Consider the following 16,961-nt stretch of genomic DNA (forward strand, 5'->3'; position numbering starts at 1 on the left):
TGGGTCGTCTTCCGACGATCTCGTTTCGAAGCAACAAACCCAAGCCAAATAACAAGGATACATGCTCAAGGATACATGCTGATTGCCCTCACAAACCCTGCACGCCCTCCATACCTTTCCGCAACGCACCAACGACCTCCATGCCCGCTTGTCTGCGCTCCTCGAACTCGCCGCCAAACGCTTGCTCCCACCAGCGCTCGCGCTCCGGCACCTCGCGCCATCCGCCTGTGAAGAACGCGCGCAGCGCGCCCAGGTCAAGCTCGCTCCCGCGCAAGCGCTGCACATGGGGCCAGAACGGTGGCGGCTGCGCATGCGAGTAGGTCTTGCTCGCGCTGTCGCAGAATCCGTCGCACGCGAGCACGAGCGCGGGCGGGACCGTGATGCGCCCGATCTTGAAGCACAGCGCGGAGACCGCGACGCAGTGCAGCGTCGCCCCGTCGGGCTCCTCGTGCACGCGCGCCTGCGTGCGGAGGGCCGCCGCGATCACGCGCGAGTCTGGCTTGTCGTCGCAGGATGCGTCTGCGGGCAACGTGGAGGCGCCGAGTGGGTACGTGGGCGAGACAGGTGACGGCGGCAGGTATGCGTCGCACTTGTCGTCGGGCTTTGCGGGCGTGTGCAGGAGCGGGATGGGCACCTTGCGGGCCCTGGCGTCCCGCTCGGGCGGCGTGGGCGGGAGGCGGATCTCGAGGTCGGACTGAGAGTGCGAGTCCCTCCGTGATTGGGATTTGCCCTTTGGCTTGGGCTTGGACACGTAGCGCGCCACTATGTAGATCTGCATGCCAAGCGCCCGATTAGCCTGTGGGCGCTTTCTGGATTGGGTTCGTCGAACAGATACGCACCCACTTGTGGTCCCATGCTGCGATGCTGACGCGGACCTCGTACCGGGACAGGATCCGGATTTCGCGGAGGAAGTTGTAGTGCGTGCCTGTGCCGATCAAACATGCGCGATCAAGATTGCGCTCGTGGATCAGCTGCGGCCATACGTACCGCCAAGAGCCATCCAGCCCCCAGTACGGAAAAATGCGGGGAAGGCCTTCAATATGTAGGCAAGTCGTGCCCAGTCGAAGCTCTAGGCGGTCCTCAGCTTAAAGTCCCACGTTGTCGTAAGCGGTCACGTACCTTAGCATAGCATGAATTGCTTAAATGCATGTTAAAGTCGCAGTCATCTGGGGCTGGAAAAGTAAAAGAGATATGAGCAGCGTGCACACAATGGACGAGACAAACCCATTTTCAAGATTGAAACGAATACTTACTTGCCCAACCTCTCCACGCGACAGTGAAATTTAATGGATTCTCTCCTACCGGAGACAAGGCACAGAGCCATCTTGCCTTTGCCCTATCCCTGACATATTTGGGCTTCCAGAGGACGCTTAGGCGGTACAGTTGCAATCGCAGGCGGAGTGCGAAAATGGGCTGGAATATACGGACTATGACGGAAATCAGCACATAATGGGTAAGAGAGTCGTAGACAGTCTTACAATGCCAGGATAGTGGCCAGGAGCGTATGTTGACAAGAAAAAGTAGGAACACGATATACTTGAGAAAGCGTGAGCTGAAGGACCCAAATGACAGTCTGAGGATGGGAAACTGAGGGAGACGTCGGGTGAGAGGTGCCATAATGGGACCGACACCGACAATATATGAGGGGGATCTTGGTGGAGGGCGCGATGAATAAAGGCGAAAACAGAGGGAATTAAATACGTACAAGGGCTGGTCTACGGGTGAGATGATCGAGCGGATAACACCAATTGATAATGAGCGACGCGTGGAATAGACACTAGAGGCACTAGTGTGTTACGTTTGAGAAGAATGCATGATAGAGCTAGTGCATGTCGCGGCCTTATATGTTGGGATTTGTGGGTGCCTTCGGTCGGCGAGCCGCACGTGTTATCCGATGCGTTGGGGGGGAGGAAGCGCCCTTTGCCGATACGATCAGGAACGGAAGCGAAGTGCCTCTGCCTGAGTTCAATGTCGCCTGCAAGATCCATCTTCTCCCGTGACGCCTTGAAGTTGACCCCACCAATCAATCAATTTGTCCTTCGCTGACGGTGCTGCCGACCGTCAGACCCATGCTTGACCTCGTTGTCGCCATTGCCGCCATGCAACAGGACGTGCTACGCGTCGGCCAGACACCTTCTGATGGCTTGATGATACTATCGCTGCCGGCTGCTTGTCAGACGCCATCTTCAGGTAAGGGTTGCCTATTCGTAGCCTAGTGTGTGCGCCTCTATGCTCTTTCCTATACAGGCGGAAAGTCCTCTACTTCTCTCGTCCGGTGTTCTGATGGCGATCTTGTTTGACGAGCGCTACGCTTCTTCGGCAGCTGCCTCCGTTTAGTTAGCACACTCTGTTACATTGCGTGACAAGTAGCCATCATTACGTCTGTCAGGTTAAAATCCCGATGGTGCTCTCGCCCGCCCTGGAGCGGGAGCTTGGCTAGCAGTATCACTGATGCATACGCGCTGTCCTGCAAGCGTATTCATCCTTGAGGCTACTGGAAACATCCGCGATCCGGAATATCACTCAGACGGCGCGGCAGCGCCGATCTGATTATAAATAGACGTCATCGGGATACCATCATCGTCTCGATCGAACGGAATCTCCGCGGACGGCGATGCTTCCGTTGGGCGGTTCGAACGGTCCCCAACCTGCACGCACGTCAGCATGCTCGCTTTCATTTCCCCACATGCGTAGCTCTCCGTCTGCGGAAAGAGGCAAGCATGTGACGCCGGACGGTATTGCACACAGGCCCACTGAAATCTCGGTTCCAGTATGGTGACGTACCTTCCCTTGGATTCCCGGCAACCGATAGAGGTTCCCCAACGTACCCAGCCGCTTGTTAGACACTGGCAGTTGGTCGCCGATTGCGTGATTCATACGATCTGTGTAGAGACTCCGTCAGTACGGGAATACCTCAGGTAACCTCTCGCTCTCCACAGCCCTGATCCACGGCTTCGCTCATTGAGTGCCCCGCATTCATCTTCGAGTACCTTCGCCTCTGAACCGTACTTTCACACCACGAGGCTATGTATCGAGGCGGAATTATGGATAGTCGCCTCACCGTCCGTTGTGCGCAGCTGTCACGATAAGATAGCAACACATCCAGGGACCGCCCGCCCGAATAGTAGCTATAGTCCAGACGTCGAAATCGAAGTGACCCAATGCCACTGCTCGTCTGCTGTATTGACCCCTCCCGAGTTATGCTGGACGTCAGGCAGGACGGAGGATGTCACGGTTGCCTAGGCACCCATTCACACTACAGCTGCTGTACAGCTGCTTCAATGATGGTGGGAATCATGCGCAAGAGATAGACATGACTCCAGGCCCAGGCCTGAGCTTGAGTTTGAGCTTGAGCTTGGGGCGCATGCCCGAGTTCGCCGATTGTCTGGAGCGCTACCCAACGCCACCCGCTGAGACCGCTCCAAAAGCAACACGGCCTTTAGTCGTGACGCCTGCCAAATACACTGCACGCCGGTCCTCCGGGTAGATAAGACGCAATGCAACGCGTTGGGGCGCGTCAATCTCGCCATCGGCGGCAGGACGCGACAGTCAGTTACTAACAAGTCGATGTGCGCTCTCATCCAAGGACGCAATTTGAGATTGTAGATACGAAACATATGGCTTGCACACTGTGGCAGGACAATGCCCAGATGCGCTATGTCGCCTTGTGCCGAAGTGAGAAGATAGAACGCACTAACCGAACTAGAATGAAGCGCGGTCCACCCCCGCCGCCGAGTAGAGGTTTAAATTGAAAGCGCTTGATCACCAGCTCTCTCACGGAATGGAGCGCCATGTTCTGTACTGTATGTGCAAATTTCCGTCAGGGATCGTCGCCAATACGTCCGCGCATGCCGTGCGCACATCATCGTGCCATTCTTCGCATCCACATAAGAATCTCGCGGCGCACGCGAAGACAGCCCGCACCGGTAGAGCGACTAAAGAATTCACAAACACGACGCATTGACGCATGGTGGCCACTTTGTCGCCGCGAATAACGCGCTGCAACAGGTTGCGGTGGCGTCGTGCCCGCCACTGCAGACAGGAGCCATAGTAGTCCTTGGGCATATACGGCTGTCTGTTTTAGTTTCAGTTTAGCGATCTCAGGGATCTGCCGACCCATATTCATGGCAGTAGTGCAGACGGCAAGGCGTGAGCGCTCGCGCGGGCAGAGTGGTCTGTCCCTCGTCCCGCGTTCATGTCACTTTGCGGTTCGGTATGTCTGCACAGTCATGACCGACTGTATGCCCCTGTGATGCTGAAAGACGCGTGGTGCAGATGTGCAGGTAAGCCACACAAACATTGCAATACGGCGCTCAGACATATCTGTCTCTGTAGCGTCAAATGAACGTCCCCTTACGACGCAAACACGACACCACGGGGGGCCGTATTGGATAGTGCGATGGGAGACTTATGAACAACTGAACTTACAAAGCATGTTCAAGACAAGAATGAGACAGACCTGACGTACAGTACCGTGAGATCAGTCGTTCGCGCCTCTGCGTGGATTATCTTCAGTGCTCAGGCTGTGAGCTCTATCTTCGTATCTTGTGTCAAGATTCATGACCGAGAGAAGTGAAACACATAACCTGGGGCACGGTATCCCTATCCTATTGTGCATACGATACTCGCGAGCGAGAAGCTGAGAGAGATAAGATGATTGGAAGCTTGAGAAAAATAGGTTGTGCCCTAATGAGTACAGTAAATTTTAATGAAGCAGTTCGACCTCGGAGTTTTCCGCTAGTAGATCAAACCTTGTTCGTTCGCACACCATTAACACCATCCTGTGGCCCGATTTTGGGGCATTTGCGTTGGTTGCGACTGTCTCTCTATCTTGGTGAGGACAACGGTGAAATTCCTTAAACCATCGAGACATCGTGGTGGAGCTTTTCAATATAAGGGAGAACCACATAGATCCCATTCGATCTCTATCACTCAAAATGCACAGGAAGACATCTGGAAACATCTCCGGATTATCGGCAGGCGAGAATACAATTGCCTGCGAATTGCGGGTAGTTATGGGTTCATCACCGTATTTGCGGCCATGTATCACAATCAATGGGTGTTCGCGTGCTATGCGCTGTCAGAAATCGCATGGAATAGTATGTACGTCATAGCATGCCGAAAGAATGCCAGCGGCAAGGGCAGGAGATTCATCAATTAGAGCAGGGGGCTCTAGAGTACTGGGATGCTGTGTATTATCACTTCTCGTCAAGTCTTTACGCACGAACTCATGGTGAGGCGAATACAAATAAAGAAATGTTTCGCTATTGGATGATGCAAGTACTATGTAAGCAGACACCGTATTGTCGGGGACGGAATATCATCGAGTTTATGGACGGCATTGCTACATAGCTTCCTTCATATCACTCGCATCCACCAGTGCGGCAGACTTTATGACACGCTCAGCATTTGTTGAACGCACTGAAATGGCGCATTGGAAGGGACCGGGGTGGCTGGCGACATGCACAATTAGTCTTGTGTGTCGGGATGAATCAGAGCGAGTGCCAACCTGATGAGGTCGCCAGTATACTCCACCACGGGTTCCAATACTAGACCGTCGGGACCAACGTTCATCGTTGCGAGTACTGTGGCTGCTACAATATAAAGGGAGTCCTCGGCCAGTGGCTGTCCCGGACAGACCCTGCATATGCGCTCAGCTTCCAGCATTGGTCGTGACTGGGGATGCTCACCGTCTTCCGTACCCGAATGCAAAAGCACGGGGGTCCGGATTTATACCTTCTCCGGATTGGAAATCTCTTTCTGGTTTTACCTCAAATGGGTCTGGATAGAGATATGGGTCATGTAATACGGCCCTAGTACGGGGCTTGTCAAGACCATAAATTGCATATTCGCTTAGCAGGCTCACCAACTATTGGCGATAACAGTCGCGCCAGCAGGTATATAGTATCCCATATACACGTCGTCCTTCATGACACTGTGGGGTATAGCTAGACCGGGTATTTTCAGCTGGTCTAACGCTGCGATTTGAGGAAGACCCCCACCTATGGGGGCGACGGGGTTCCAACGATGCACCTCCTTAAGTAGAGCGTCCAGCTACGACAAACGGTGGCGGTCATTGAAGTTTGGCAAACGATCTGACCCGATCAGTGTGTCAATTTCTGCTTGAGCCTTGCGCTGGACGTCCGGGTACATAGCCAATATCATAAATAGGGACTCCAGTGCTGAAACGGTCTGTAGGATTACAGAGGTTTCAGGCGACTCAGCAAGTCGAGAAGGTGAGAATATCTCACAGTATCTCCGCCAGCTTTACAGTTTGTCTAATGAGTAGTGTAGATCTCATGAGCAGAACCGCATACCTGTATAGAAGACACCTATTGCAAGTTTCGCCATATTTATCTCCTCTGGCGTCGCATTAGGATGTTCTTCAATCCAAGAAACAATGGCAGAAGGCGAAGCGGTTCCGAATTCCTATGCCACACGTGTCAGATCAAAATAATCACTATCAGTGTATATACCATCTGTTCTTTGATCTGGCTATGAGGCACATCGTATGCTTGGTGTAGTCGCTCTTGCACTTTCTTTGCTATCTTCTTATACTGTACTCCTGGGAACCAGCTAGGAGTGAACCGTACTTGTGTAAACGGCGGTTAAAATATCGAATATGCGATCTATGTGAAGGAACACGCACATATTTGAAAACTATCAACGAGGAATCGCCCAGGTTTTATGAGCTCGGAGAAATCGTTGCTGAATCTTCTGCAATCTTGACAAAAGGGTCCTGACAGTCATACACAGCACGACCATGGGTGATTTGGAGCACTACAGCCACAACAAACCTATAGGAGGGATGTTTTCGTCACCAAGGATTGAAGGAGGATGCCGTTTAAACATATACTCGCCAGCGAAGATGCGAGCGGAAATTTGGGGAATCACTAATAAGCCTGAGTAAGAGCTGAGAAACCTTCGCCTCCCCAATTTGATGCAGCTGCACGGAATTTCGTGAGCTTAGGCTGTTCGTGATAAACTTTCGACCATCCTCAAGTCGAGTACTGTATCGTTCAAATGGAATATAACGAGAATAACCGACGCTAGGATGACTTCAGAATGAAGGTACTAAAGTAGATGTAGAATGTCATACACTTCTCCGGCCAGAGGGATAACAGGGCGATCTGCATAGATAAGGCTCCTTTCCCTGAGGAGGTCAGAGATCACATCCGCAGAATTGAGCACAATGAAGCTTCGTCCTAATATCGAAAGATGGATGATATTGCCTGGAATGCACATGTCAGATTTGTACACCGCGTTTGAAGTGATGTAACATACCATACTGCTCGGCTAGACGCGAGTACGTTATCCATGAATGCGTTCTGGGGATCTGAAACGCATTCCCAACGATGAGCGACCCAGGCGGACCGGGGCAGTGAATATCGCGACCGTCTCCTCGTGGTGACGAAACCGAGTATGAGAAATATGAGACAAACGAGGCCAAAGGTGTAGTCAAGCATTTCAGAAGGCGTGTTTTTAGGCATGCTAGGATGCGCTATTCTCCGCAGGACCGTGGTAAGTCGTATGTGTGGGTCTCTCCACAAAAGTACCCGTCCACTGACACTTTGACCGTGGGTGCCTCTTGGGACTTTGTCAGTAAGCATGAGTACCTTATCGCATGTTGTCAACCTCAATGCAGAAGTTCTGTCCCGTATAACATTTGCGGAGGCACCTCAAAGATCAGGTGTTACCTGCAGTGAATATAGAAATGTAGGAATCTGTTATCAAGGTTTGTCTATTCGACAGATTGAGGATTGACCGTGCCTTGTAGGAGTCATATGAACATCGCCAGATTTAGGCTAGCAGAGAATGAGACCACTGAAGAGTACTCACACCGTCGGGTTAGTATGCATAGCAAATTGAATGCGTGCCTCGATGCGTGCCTAGAGAAAGCACAGAGGATACATCTCATGGCATTGACATCATGTCTTGCCTGACATGAAGTGATTGTCCACATCTCGCTCCAGGGGAGCGGTTGCACGTAAGAAGATAGACTGTTCGTTTGGTGTCTCGCGCAGCCGGCAGGCCAACGTCCTCTCGTCCTGCTGCACCCGAAATAGTCAGGTAAGGTGAATGTGGATTTTGCCTGAGAGGACGATACCCTGAGAGGTAGCTTTGCGAGTCACGGATTAGCTTTAAAATTTACAGATAATCATAAAGCTCCGTAGATTGACACATATCACTAACACTAAGAGGTGGACTCCGTGAAATTCACGATATATGAAGAATAACCATCAAGACGAATTTAAGGAGAGACGTGGGCCGCGACTGGCCCGCCGGGCCAATTATTCGGCTCTAGTGTCCTGATTATGTAAGCATGGGAAAGAAGCCGACTGAGAACACCACCTTGAGGCCAGCAGCCTTCTGCTTATTGCGAGCTGTATCTACCCGCCTTGGACCCTTATAGGCTCTCATCGATGCTGAAATTGACACAATCAAGCACTAGGTTAGGTTGTCTGTTCAACGTGACGGCGGGCTTTCTCAGGAAACCCTCCAGTGCATGTCGCATGGCACCTAAGTTACTCACCCCTACTAGCTGAGACTCTATCCAGACTCCAAGGAGTCCGGTCCCTTGACTCTGAGTATAGTAGGTCATCATCACTCTGTGGCGTGGAAGCCTTCACGAAGTAATTGCTAGTATCCTTGAGTAGACACAAACTCGCATGCGTCAATGTTTCAACGCATACCAACTAAACGCTAGAGCTCAGTGTTGAAGTCACTCTGGGCAAGCAAATCCGAAATAGCCGTGAAAGAGTAATGTTTTGCTGAATAATCTCTTCATTATGAGTCAGAGTGAAATCAAACATACAAGCGCGAGATCCGTGTCACTGAGAGACTTTGCAATGGTATCTAGCGCTAGCAGATGTCACTTGAACAACAATAGCTCGGTGCTGGTGGCGATGTGGGTCACGTTGTCGTATTTGAGGACCCACATGTGGCTTTTGATTCAATGACACATGTCGGAATCAGACATGTATAGGGCACATCCTGGAGTGTTTCAGTCATGATCGTATTTACCCCACACACTGGGCAGATACGTTCTTTGATTGACGCTTTTGTGCAAAGTTATCAATGTCGTTCCTTACAGTCTTGTATCTCCAGATGAATACGACCCTTGATTTATACGGCTTATCGGTAAATGCGAGAAAGTTATCGTAGTCGGATAAAAAGGTTAGTCAATACATGCCACGACTAGCGTCTTGCGTACGACAAGGAATGTCGACTGTCAACGCCCATGTCTCCCTTGCATTGGTCATTTGTTCCGCCATGAGCGGAGACGTTCTACAATGGTATCATCCGTTGATTGGTATGGACCACAGCTTTCCACGGTGTCCTGCTCGCGGCGCATAGCTCGCACATGATGCTCAATTAAGTGTTGCGCCGGTGCGAGCTCCTCCGTTTTGTGACCGCCGGCATGGAACTAGCACGTTCTACCCTGGCGGAACGAACGCGCATCCTTGACCTTCCAATATCCATAGCCAATAACTCAGCGTCTCTTCCTCCGAGAAAATCTATATAGGAGTTTGCGCCCTTCGAACATCAGTCAACACATTCTCAGAACACACACATATCCTACTCTCATCAGCATGTCTAACATCCCGCTCGGACCCGGACCCGAAATCGTCCCGCTCTCTATTTGGACGGAGAATCATATCACCGCCATTTACAAGGCCACCAACCTCGCTGACTTCGACAAGGCGTTCGACGCGTTCATCAGCAAGGATGCACAGATCACTCTGAACGGCCGCAAGCTCACTCGCGAGGAGTACAAGTTGCAACTCGTCGGCGAGACATTTGCGGAGAAGTCCGCAAACGTCTCATTCTTGGGTGCTGTTGACGTGCCTGAAAAGGTTATCGGTCTGACCCAGGTCAGTACTTTGCTTACTGTGTTCGATGACACCTGACTGCTGAAAAATGGCAGACCGGGACCGTCGGTGTTTTCTTTCAAGCCACAGTTTTTGGTCGGCTCTTATTCAGGGGAGCGCCCGTCACTAGCACCGTAAACGCCTCTCTGAATGCTACGTGGGTCGATGCACCGCAGTGTAGATGAGTGAACTGCTAACATTTTCCAACAGTGTCGCCGCAGGCAAATCGGGGACTACGGTTACTGTGCTCAATGAGGTTGTAGTGGATCATGTCAACCACTAGATAAATCATAATTGCCGGTATGCCGTTATGGATCTTGCTGATCTAACTTGAAGTTGCACGGGAATACATATGCCATCGTGAACTGCCGCTTGGTGGCGTCGAACATCGTGCATACACACTATATTATATCTGCGCTGTAAGTCTAGTCCATGGTGTCGGGAGATGTTCACTTACACTGTACTTTGTATACCGTAACACAGTGTGAAATGTATTCACTGAATATGCATCACCGGTCTGGGCCATTTCGTCCGCAGTCTGTGGTAAATTACACACGATGTGATTGTGATACAGCCTTAGAAAGCGCCAAGAGAACATTGAAGTAGCCACTGCCCGCACCGAGTTGCAGAGAAGACATAGAAAAGAGGCGGCCAACGTTAGAAAGGCTGTTCAGCGAGTACGTCTCCCACTTTGATCACTAGCTCGTCCTTGTCCTTCAGCTCTGCAGAAAAGTACGCCTTCGCCCTGCCGATGCCCTGCTCGTGCACGACCTGCGCGAGACGACGATACACGTCCACACCATCCTCCGGGCGGATTCTGCACACAAAGTCGCGCTTCTTTGTGTACACGAGCATGTCGCCAGCCTGTGCGGGGGCATACCCGCCGGTCCACGGCACTTGAACCTTGATGACCATTTGCTTCGTCTCGTCCCGTCGCATGCGCGGCACCTTAGCTCCCCGAAAGTTTCGCGCAGGCGGCGGTGGGGACGGGATGCCGAATGAGGCTCGTGTCATGTCTGCCAAGGGAATGACATTGGTTACGCCCTCGTATGCCGGGCGCACCGTCACGGTGTGCCGCATGTCAAACGGCAAACACGTTTGCTTGTGGGTCCTCCAGTGCCCACCTGCACAGTGTTATACGCATCAGTATACCCACTCGGAGGACCAACATGGGTAAACAGGTGCTTACGTTGGCACTCAGGCGAACAATAGCGCGCGGCGTGGCAACGAGCGCAGAATTTCAGCGGAACATCCTTTTGTCCGCATGCGTCGCATTTCTTCTCGTCCATGTGCCTCTGCTCACCTGTGCGACGCCGGAGCCACTTCGCCACTGCCGCGGTCACCTGCGGTCCCGCAAGCAGGTGCAGCCCTCGCGGTGTGATGCCATCCGCGTCCGCCACGTCCATTTGCGCACCAAATTCCATCAGCAACTCAATAGCCCCGATACCGTTCGTTTGAAACGCGCCGAGGATGGGCACCTCGCCATAGCAGTTCTGGTGGTTCGGGTCCGCGCCGTGCGTGAGGAGGATGCGGGCGAGCGACAATGTTGGCCCTGCGGCATTCTGCGTCGCGTGATGCAGTGCGGTGTAGCCCACAATGTCGGGGGCGTCGGGCGGAGCGCCACTAGAAAGGAGGAAGGAGAGCGTTGCAGGATGGTCGCTTCCCGGGCATCCGACCGCGCCGCGCTGGGCGCCTGCGATGACAAGCGTACAGTAGCCGAATTTGTATGGCGTCTCAGTGGCTGTCAGATCGGGTGCACTTCCGCTTTCCACAGCCTGGTTTTTATCTGAGCAAGTTGTAAACATGGTATTGTCCGTCGTGATGCGTACCTTCTTGATTGACTCAGCCTGGCCCAAAAAGCACCATAGAGCAAACTGTCTGAGCATGTTGGCGTCGAACCCAGCGGATTCTGCATGTTTGGAGGTCCGGTAGCGGACGAAAGCAGACACGTTAAGCAGCAATGTTATGGAATCCACAAGCGTCGGATGGCTCACTCATTTGGTAAAGATGTCGCAATTTCGTCCCGCCCTCCTTTTCCTTCAAGAAACCGGGCTGCTGACACAACTTGACCATCTCCTCGTTAACCGAGAACCCTCCAGTGCCATCTGCACGCCTCTGCGCGTCGGACGCGAACATGTTCACACCAGCCATTCTTCGTGATTGTAGACTAATCGGTTAAGAGGGTTCGGGAGTCGAGAGCCGGCATACATAATGAAATTGATTTTGAGCATGCATGCACGTGATCGCGATTGCAGGCTATGCGGGCGCAAACGAAGGCTCGCGTTTCGAAATGCTCAACCTGTAGGCATAATAGCTAAGATGGAAGAAAAGGGCCCACTTCAACTCTTCACTTTTGACGACGATGAAAATGAGCCCTTTGATGAGATGCGAGACAGCGACGTTGAATCTGACGAGGTTAATTTCATCTAGCTTGATCATCTGCTCCCACAGCACCTTGTCTATCCCATCATCGTTATTATCAATGACGGTGTGTCATACGCTACTGATAACATATATACCCTTCCCCACTTCGTTTGTCGAACTGGCACCGGTGTATTGCAGGGAACTCGGTGCTGGTTCAACGCCTCCAGGTGTCTGCTGCCATTGAATGGCACCGGGGATCGTCAATAGATTCGACCCTTGGGTTGCGAGCTGGAGCCTGGTATGGCGGAACACGTGAGAGGCCATGGCATTACCTATGAATGTGTTGGGTACGGAGAAAAGGCCGTGGTACTCTATGGGCAGCGCCTTAATGTACATGAGTATCACCAATATCATTGCGCTGAGGTTGGTGATACTATAAAATTATAAGCTCTGATTCATGCTCGAGTCTCTGCAGGAACACTTACGCATAGTACGACTGCCCATCTCTGAGCAAGGAGGCAGTGAAGGCAGGAAGGTATTTTCCTGAAAAGAAACTCTTCATGCGGCGGTATACAGTAGCCTCGCGGAGTATATTTCCTGACAGCTGATACGATATCGCGATAAATACTAGAGTGTCATGGAAGATAGGGAAGAAGACCGCCAGGGCTGTATATGGCTTTGATGGGCCGTCGATGCAGTAATCCGTAAGTCCGAGGTTCTCTCCTGTCCCGCCGAACAGAAGTGTCGTAGCACCAGCCACGACACACAGCCAGATAAAGAAGAAAGCTCCGGTAATGAGTCGGTGCATTTGATAGACTCCGCGTAGGCGGATGTGGAATAAGAGAGTCGTGGTGGATATGGTAGCTACCAAAGTCGCCATCCTCACTTGCTGAAAGATGGTACAATATTTGACAGGCGCAGCTGGAACATTATGTCAGTGCTAGGACAGCGAACGGCGGATGACGCTGACTCTGGAACACCGCGGAGAGCAATACAAAGAGAATCACGGATAATCTGCGCCAGTTATGTCACAGTCGACCTATTGGACGTCGCACAAAGGGACTCACCTCGCCATAGCATAGACAAGAGCTGTCAAGGTGAACCTGTGGTTGAGGAGGATGTCGTAATCACTGAACATGTTACTGAGCACGTCCCAAAGCAAGGCCTGGCATAGACTTCACTTCAGGATCACGGTACCAGCACACTATCTACAGTCTGGAACTACGCACCCCCGCCGTGGCTACTGTGACGTAACGTCCCAGTTCAATCCCAGTGGCGACGACCTGTGGATAGAACGCTTGCGGCGTGACTAGGTTCGGGAAGTCGCTACAATTTGCAGGGAATGACATGAGCACTATAGGGTCCAAGGATTCAAGGTACGAAGGACAGCACAGACCGTATGTCATGGTCCCATTCAGACACATTAAAAGGCGATCCTAAGTGTAACGATGATCGTGATTGACGGGTGTGAGTACATATCAGGTAGCACTCGTCGAGCAGCTGTACGAGCACAACGTCGGAATGATCCGCCATCTTGATGAAAGCACAATTACACCGCTGTTTCCCAGATCAGCGGCAGTGCCAGCACGGAGAATTCCCTCGTGCAGAACACAGATATCGTTAAAAGAAGTAGCCTTAGCTGATCCGTAAATGTTGAGCCTCCACAACATCGCACAGCATGTCTTCATAATACCAGCTTGAAAAATGCCTCCACAACACCACAAATCGAGCGAGCCAACAGCATTGATGTTGTGCGCGACTACCTAGGCAGTTAACAGAGTTTAGACAAATTTATCGAGATGTCGAGATAGCGACTGGGCAGATGAATCTGAATGCGAGGGAGTGTCTCGGTCTCACACTGCTGATGCTCCTAACAAAGTTCGGAGCTGGAGCTTACTTCCGCCAGCGTATGCGAGGATTCATCAAACATCCCTGAGACGAATGGAATACACATGTCTCACAAGTCACTGCGGACAAAGAAATGTTGAGTTACTCACCGTTGTTAACCCCGAGCACAGCAGATGCCGGTCTGTGGCAGCATATGTCATCTAGCAGGTTCAAGACAACGTGATCTCTCCCGTATACCAGATCCAAATAGCTGTCCGCATTGCAGAAATATGTCAAGACCATAAGCTAAATCGCCGGCCGGGTCCCTCGTGCTCGGCCAGTCAATCTCGTGCAGTGCATACGTCATCCGACCGGCAAGACGCGCTGACCAAGCTTGCGAGGATCTGCTCCCCTATAGCTGCCATCGACAGAATGTAGAAACGAACATTCCCCAAGTGCATGGTATCGGACATACTAGATACGCCTGCGATTCCTGAAACATGCCCGAGGCCAAACTGTAATTTATTGCATTTGCCGCAGGGTCTGTCCCTGTGGTGGACTACAGTACGCAGACAGTGCCAGGGCTCACTTATCTATCTTACACCGCGCGCTGTGCAGGTGCCTAGTGCTCAGGGCTCAGTGCCAAGTCATCCATACAGAGCATGAAGCCTCTGCACGTATGCGTTCGTGTAAGAGCACTGCTAGAAGGCGCTGCTAATAAGGCATATCCATGAGGGCACTCGCACCGTCGTACCACGAGAACCCCTTCGCTGCGCTGGTGTAACGCGTAGCACACAGAGAATCGCTGTGTTCAGAACGTGCGTCATCGTCTAAGTGAGCAGTTGCCCGCTCACATGTCGAATGCGACCCTCCGTACCACCGTATCACTAATGCAAGAGCACACCGAGCGGGACGATGCTAGTAGGTGTCCCGATTTGTATGTCGATTGTTTTGCAGTTGTGGTCCGCATCTGGCATACTGATACACAGTTTTCTCCTGAAGAGCTCTTTTGTAGACTGTCACTGGCAAAGGGAAACCAAGACCGTCGCGCCTGGGCAGCCAATCTGGGCGATTGCACGTGCGCGATATTGCCGTAAACCAGAGCGAGCGCTTCAAGAAATCCTCAGAGTTGCTTTCCTAATAGTTGCTGGTTTCTCCGTTTGTCGTAAGTTGAACGACGGGAGCGCAACCTGAGGGATGCGAGCACGATCGCGTAGAGACTGTAAGAGACAGGGAAAAACTGTCTCAGTCTCCTTCGTGTAGCAAGGAACTGTATTCATTAACTAACCTGTAAGAGACAGGGAAAAACTGTCTACAGTATGTCAGAAATAAGTCCGAATGTAAGTAAAAAGAACATACCTCAGTCTCCTTCGTGTAGCAAGGAACTGAGGTGCGTCTCAACGCCGGCGCGTATGTATCGTACGTATTACATAAGCCGCGCGCTAGAACTAAGTAAGTCCGTGTCGCTATGTATCGTGAATTTCAACACCGTTATACCCAGCTCGGTTTCAAGTGGGAATAAATCGAATCTGCCAGAGACCCTGTTGGACCTTCGAACCTTCTCTATAAATTTCCAAGTACATTCCCACTGAATGTTGTCGGAGCTTTATTTGTAGCTAGCAGAAGCGCACTGGGCGAGTCAAAACCTTGCTAACATGCAAGGTTTGTGATGACATCACCTCAAAACAGGCCTCTTCCATTCATCGTCTCAAGGTCCCATTAACCAAAGGCGCAGCAAGTGCGATGATTATATCCATGTGACCGCTGACACGATGCTCTAGACCAGCTATTTAGCAAATGGCGACTAGCAGACTTCCGACTCGGACCCTCATAAAGATATTTGATCCGTGTGGTCTGGGGCTATGATTGAAGAGCGTCCCTGCCACCCATGAGAGAACGGTCCCGCTGTAGTGCCGGCATGACCAATCCAGGGGCCAACTGCGCGCATCTCTTGCTAAGCTTTGTGCTCAGGCTCTCTGGCTTACGCTGGGTGTTGTCCTCAATTCCCGTTGCTCCTACCCCCGAGACTAAAAACTGCAGCTATGGCAGACTCGGCAGCCCATCCCCCTGATGCCTCTCCAAACCGTGAATCAATCTCCCGCGATATCGTGCAGTTATCGACGCCATCTCAGCAATTCAGTCGCTCCCGTCAACGCAACACAAACGGGATCGCTCATGCAACAATAAGACCATCTTCTGGTCCTCAACTCCTGTCCTTGAATGCGCGCGAAAACGGTCCCTCCTCCATTCCACACTCTAGTATTCCCAAACCTCTCCGACACGGTAAGAACAGGTCGGATAGCGACCGCTGGCCCGCGACCTCTTTCAGTTCTAGAGCTCGCTCTATTAGCCCATCGAGGATCAAGTCGAGGCATTGGTCCTTCGCTGCTTCGGGCAGTGACGATGTTGCGCCCGCAAGAGTACCCGAGACGCCCATTCCACGTTGGATGGAACGATTGCACAGGTCCATACCACCCAAACTCCGGCAAGGTTGGTTGCGGACTGGTCAGGTCAGAGGTCTCTCATTATCTCATTTCTGGGTGGCTTACTCGTATTCAGCTCGTGAACGATACCCTAGAGGATGTATTCGACCTTGCTGAGGGCGTCGTTCATGAGGCTCTGATAATGTCTCCGGACCTTCTGGGAATAGCGCCGATTCCAGGTTTGGCGCCGGTTGCGAAAACGTTGTTACACATTTGGAACGCCTTACAGAAAGTTAATGTAATGCAGTTTGCTTATGTTGAAACCATGAGTATGCTCACTACCTACAGGGTAACGAAGCCTCGTGCTGGCATTTGACCTCACGATGCGCCACTATTTTAACTTGTATCCTGGAAGAGGTCAAGACCGGCGGATCTCGCGTCGATCAAGATTTGTTAAGTCCAATACGAAGACTTA

General features: G+C 51.8%; 4 protein-coding genes across 4 annotated transcripts; 1 reads left to right on the forward strand and 3 right to left on the reverse strand.

The window, feature by feature from the left end:
- Positions 1-88: 88 nt before the first annotated feature.
- Positions 89-1,617, reverse strand: POSPLADRAFT_1158422 (hypothetical protein; the record flags this gene model as incomplete). Its single annotated transcript, XM_024487319.1, has 6 exons — positions 89-772; positions 840-925; positions 988-1,069; positions 1,120-1,172; positions 1,254-1,427; positions 1,479-1,617. 6 exons carry the CDS (start codon positions 1,615-1,617, stop codon positions 89-91), a joined length of 1,218 nt encoding a protein of 405 aa, XP_024333771.1.
- A 3,852-nt stretch (positions 1,618-5,469) lies between these two features.
- Positions 5,470-7,490, reverse strand: POSPLADRAFT_1157904 (hypothetical protein; the record flags this gene model as incomplete). Its single annotated transcript, XM_024487249.1, has 8 exons — positions 5,470-5,641; positions 5,691-5,813; positions 5,867-6,002; positions 6,066-6,182; positions 6,318-6,429; positions 6,477-6,565; positions 6,798-6,946; positions 7,285-7,490. 8 exons carry the CDS (start codon positions 7,488-7,490, stop codon positions 5,470-5,472), a joined length of 1,104 nt encoding a protein of 367 aa, XP_024333772.1.
- Positions 7,491-9,593: 2,103 nt separating this feature from the next.
- Positions 9,594-10,155, forward strand: POSPLADRAFT_1037198 (hypothetical protein; the record flags this gene model as incomplete). Its single annotated transcript, XM_024477204.1, has 3 exons — positions 9,594-9,875; positions 9,929-10,029; positions 10,083-10,155. 3 exons carry the CDS (start codon positions 9,594-9,596, stop codon positions 10,153-10,155), a joined length of 456 nt encoding a protein of 151 aa, XP_024333773.1.
- A 374-nt stretch (positions 10,156-10,529) lies between these two features.
- POSPLADRAFT_1067983 (hypothetical protein) lies at positions 10,530-13,585 on the reverse strand (the record flags this gene model as incomplete). Its single annotated transcript, XM_024482253.1, has 10 exons — positions 10,530-10,996; positions 11,176-11,647; positions 11,702-11,781; positions 11,867-12,024; positions 12,145-12,331; positions 12,569-12,669; positions 12,722-13,157; positions 13,207-13,250; positions 13,304-13,401; positions 13,466-13,585. 10 exons carry the CDS (start codon positions 13,583-13,585, stop codon positions 10,530-10,532), a joined length of 2,163 nt encoding a protein of 720 aa, XP_024333774.1.
- Between the last annotated feature and the right edge of the window lie 3,376 nt (positions 13,586-16,961).

Source organism: Postia placenta (assembly GCF_002117355.1).
Source record: "Postia placenta MAD-698-R-SB12 unplaced genomic scaffold POSPLAscaffold_20, whole genome shotgun sequence".
NCBI classification, from domain to species: domain Eukaryota; kingdom Fungi; phylum Basidiomycota; class Agaricomycetes; order Polyporales; family Adustoporiaceae; genus Rhodonia; species Rhodonia placenta.